The sequence below is a fragment of the Ciconia boyciana genome, chromosome 10 (assembly GCF_034638445.1).
Source record: "Ciconia boyciana chromosome 10, ASM3463844v1, whole genome shotgun sequence".
In the NCBI taxonomy this organism is placed as follows: domain Eukaryota; kingdom Metazoa; phylum Chordata; class Aves; order Ciconiiformes; family Ciconiidae; genus Ciconia; species Ciconia boyciana.
In genome coordinates, this window is record NC_132943.1 from 30,564,093 (window position 1) to 30,568,161 (window position 4,069).

The 4,069-nt window shown below is 52.2% G+C and overlaps 1 protein-coding gene across 2 annotated transcripts; it reads right to left on the minus strand.

Moving 5' to 3' along the window:
- Window positions 1-426: 426 nt before the first annotated feature.
- METTL21A (methyltransferase 21A, HSPA lysine) lies at window positions 427-3,850 on the minus strand. 2 transcript variants are annotated; one of them, XM_072874755.1, is made up of 3 exons: window positions 3,229-3,518; window positions 1,966-2,077; window positions 427-915 (listed from the first exon to the last, which is right to left on the minus strand). In XM_072874755.1, the coding sequence occupies exons 1-3, from the start codon at window positions 3,373-3,375 to the stop codon at window positions 518-520; spliced, it is 657 nt and encodes a 218-aa protein (XP_072730856.1). In that variant the 5' UTR covers window positions 3,376-3,518; the 3' UTR covers window positions 427-517. The 2 variants fall into 2 exon arrangements, with proteins under 2 accessions (XP_072730856.1, XP_072730857.1); XM_072874756.1 differs by having other exon boundaries at window positions 706-1,002; window positions 1,974-2,077; window positions 3,229-3,850.
- Window positions 3,851-4,069: the final 219 nt, after the last annotated feature.

Genomic DNA, 4,069 nt, shown 5'->3' on the forward strand with positions numbered 1-4,069 from the left:
TTGTTGTTTTTGCCCTTTAAGTGGCTTCTTTTACCACAACTTTTACGATGCAGAAGGCCTGAAGAGTTAAAGCATTTAGAACAGGAGTCTTAGCTTATATTTCATTCACTTCTACTTTTCTAGAGTTAAGGAAGTGATAAGGGGAAAGAAAACCCCATTCTAATCTATTTGTAAGTTTCCCACAAAAATTAAGTGTGGTTTGATTTTAAACAACAGATCTTTTGATGACATTTTTGATGCCTGGAGATTTCTGCAAGTTAAACCAGTTTCAAAAATTACATTTGATAAAAAGTCAGTGGAAGACCCTATACAACTCTGCTGAGAAATGAAGCAGCGGTTCAATATGCAGAAGAGAAGTACAATCCTTGCTCTATCAGACCAAGTGATCAGACAAGACCATCAGAACATGAAGCCAGTGAAATAACACAACTGCAATTATATGCTTAGGAACAAGTGTATTGAGTAGAAACAAGGGGAGGATTGGACAGCATCAGGGGTTTACTAACAAAGCATAGAGTCAAAAGTCATCCTTGTGACTACCCCTCTGTGCTTTGTAGATATGAACATCTTTACTGGAATCATAGTGGACCTCATATACAGAGAAACGGCCTCTCAGCATCTTCAAGAATTTGTGATCCCGTTCATAGCGAATACGACAGGAAAGAAGAATCACAGTTTGCTCTGAGCACAGGTGCTCCAGCGTCTGCAGCAGTTCTGCAAAAGTTTCTTCCAGATAAACGATGTCTGCACCCAAGATGAAGTCAAATGCTCCTGGAGGGAAGTTACCCAGATCTTTTCCCCAAGTCAGTTCCTTCACCACAGCTCTCGGATGTAGTTCAGAAGGTAAGTTAGCCCGTACATTTGACTCCAGGAACTCCAGTGCTGCCGCCCTGTCTGTGATGGTAACACGAGCACCTAAGCGGTACAGGAGTATATGTCTCAGACATACAGTTGATGTCCATAAATATAGCATTTGGAATACAATGCTCTAAGTCAAGCAGACTCCTTAGTTCCTGTTAAACATTAACAACTCCCCTAAGCTGCCTGATTAAAAACAAACAAACAAAAGAACAAAACAAGCAAAAAGCCCCCTATCTACATACATCCTCCCCTTCATCAGTCACTTAAGAATATTAAGTGTACTCCACGTGAAGACTGAGCTGGGCAGGGAACAAAAAGTGTTTTCTGGAGCTTTTTCTTAGTGCATGAAAGTAGAGAAGTTACTTTCTGCCTTTCCATAGGTGACAACAGAATAAGTTACAGGGACTGTTACAATTAACCTGCTCCAATTCCGTATTTGTTCAGTAGGAGAGAGGCAGCTAGAGAGCCCCTTTGCCAGGCCAGACAAAAGTCATGCTTGTGTGATTTTGCATGGTATGATTGTATTTTGTCAAACTGCTTTGTTCTTATTATTTCAATAGGCACCTTCCACAGCCACTAGAGCTTTGAAGTACAAAGTTAACCTGGGACAGTTAGCGCAAATTTAACATAGTACCCAGTCCCTGCCTCAGCCACAGACAGATCACAGGCAAATTGATTCATTTCTCCAGACCTCGGTTTCCCTGTCTGCAAGACAGGCTAACAAGGCTTACACAAGCTCAGAGAGCAGTTTCTGTCTGTAGATTTATCTGTGCTGCGTACGAGAACAAGTGGAAGATCGCAAGCATGGTGCTCACTCCCTTGGGGGAAAATAGCTGCAGAACTTAACGCTGCTGAGCTGAGTACCATAGTAACAGGCGTCAGCCGTAACAGGGTCCCACTGTAAAGTAAACTGCAGTGGCACCATCGCTACAATAAATAACACAGCAGGCTCTGAAGTCTAACAAGAAAGGAAGATGACTCAGACAGGAAACATCACAGCTCACATATGTAGCTTTGGTGTTAACGTCTATACCAGGCATGTAGATGTAAAAGTGCCAGTTTTACTGCAGCTGTAAATCGCTTTAAACAAAAAAAAGCCCTTACCTAATAACGTGGCCACTATTCCCAGCAATCCAGTTCCAGCTCCCAGCTCAATCACAGACCGATCCCTGAGATCAGCGCCTCCCGTCTCCAGATAAGCACACAAGACAACAGCCTAAACCAAGAGACAAAGGCAATTAAGCACGGGACTCATTTCAGTCATACTGAACACTGGATTTCTGATTTACACTGAGAGAGAAGGTTATGGGAAGGGTCAGGCACTTCAGGTCCGCAGCGAGACTTTGTTCAGCCCTCCTCTGCCTCTTCTGTGCACATGTGGTCTTTTTATGAGTTTTATGGAAGACTCTTACAGGCAAAAGGAAAAAAGAACCACGGAGGCTACAACTCGGATGTGGCAACACTGCTTCATGAATCCCCAAACATAAGAGGAGGCAGAAAGAGTCGCATTTGGAAAGGAAAAGCTGGGGGGTGTCAAACACTGGTGAATGAACACAGTATTGCAAAAGTCCAGGGTAAGGTTTCATAGTATCTTGTGTGGTATTTCAAAACGTTTCTGCCCAATGCTGGCATGCCACCAGGAAGGACACAGGCGGCGTAAAGTAATAACACTTCTGCCTATTTGTATCTAACCTGTGTTGCATTTTACAGAAATCTTGACAAGGAGCACTCTCCATAGCAAGTTCTGTCAAAGCCAATGTCGGGAAAGACCAACAGCTCTGTGCACCAATTAATTTGAGAAGTTTGCTAAAATTGCTACGCTTATAAACGCTTGTAAAGCTAGAGGTAAAAGTGCAAGTTGTGTGTGGACGGAGACGCGACCGAGGGGAAGCCCTTGCATTCCTACAGCGGTGCTGCGACCCTCTGCCCTGCAGCCTTGGGCCCGCCACCAAACCCCTCTGTTTTGGAGGATTCTTATCCCCAAGATAAAGTCTATCAGCACTCCCTCTCGACGCTGCAAGCAGCGGGATCCGTGCTGTGCGCTGAAGGGCGTTCAGCAGACACCACGGGCCACTGTTAAGAATGGGTGACAGTTCTGAGTTATCCGGAACATTTCCTGTATTCGGCACTGGCCGCGCAGGGTTTAAGGTGGCCCGTTTCCCCTGGAGTCTTCCAGGATCTCTTATGAGAAAAAAAAAAAGGCAAAGCAGAGTTTAACGTTTTCTTTTTGTAAAAAATTTTCTTGCAGGAAAAAAGCCTTCCCTTAATTCAATGTTAAATATTTTTCTACGGTGATCCCGATCGCCAGGGCAAGCGCTACAGGAAGCCATCAAGCACGGAAGCATGTCACCAGGCGTGCGCACCTACCGCATCCCAGACCACCGCCGCCACCCCCAGCCGCCGCCAGTCCTGCCGGACGCGGATGGTGCGGCTGGCGAAGCGGTAGCTGGCCGAAGGGCTGTGCAGCTGCCGCGCTCCCCAGCCAGCTCCCTCCTCGTAGGGGACCAAGGCCATCGCGCCGGCGGCCGATCGCCTCCAGCGGCGCGGCGGGGCCCGGCGGGCGCGGCCCCGGCCCCGGCTCCGGCCCCGGCCTCGGGGCCCACCGCTCCCGCGGCCTCGGCGCCCGGCGGGCAGGAGGCAGCGCCGGCGGCAGGGCCCTGCCCCGGCGCCTCGCTCCCCCGCGGCCCGCCCTGGCCGCCGCCGGGCCCGGGCCCGCTCCGCCCCGCGCCGAGGCCGAGGCCGAGGCGGAGGGGCGAGGGCAGGGGAAGGCCCGGGGCCGCCGCGGGGAGGGGCCCGGCTCTCCTCTGGGCCCGGGCCCGGCCGCTGGCCGCCCGGCCCGGCCGCTACTCACGCTTCGCAGGCCCGGGGCCGCCGCGGAGGGCCCGGCCCGGCCCCCAGCCTGCGGCGGGTGCGGCCTCCCCGGGCCGCCGCCCGGCTGGGGAACGGCGGCGGGGCCGGCAGCGCTCAGCGGCCTCCCCCGGCGAGCGATCAAGTCACGGGTAGAGAGGGACGAGGCTGGGGCTGGGGCTGAAAGGCCCCGGAGCGCTCCTGCCCCTCAGCCACGGCGGGGGGCGGGGGGCGGGGGGCAAGGCTGAAGGCAAGCCATGGCTGTCCGCAGGGCCATGCCGGCCCGCGGCTGGTGCCGGCCATCACGGGCTTGGCGGCGCGGGGTATGGCACTGGGAAGGCGCTGGCTGGGTAAGGGCTGT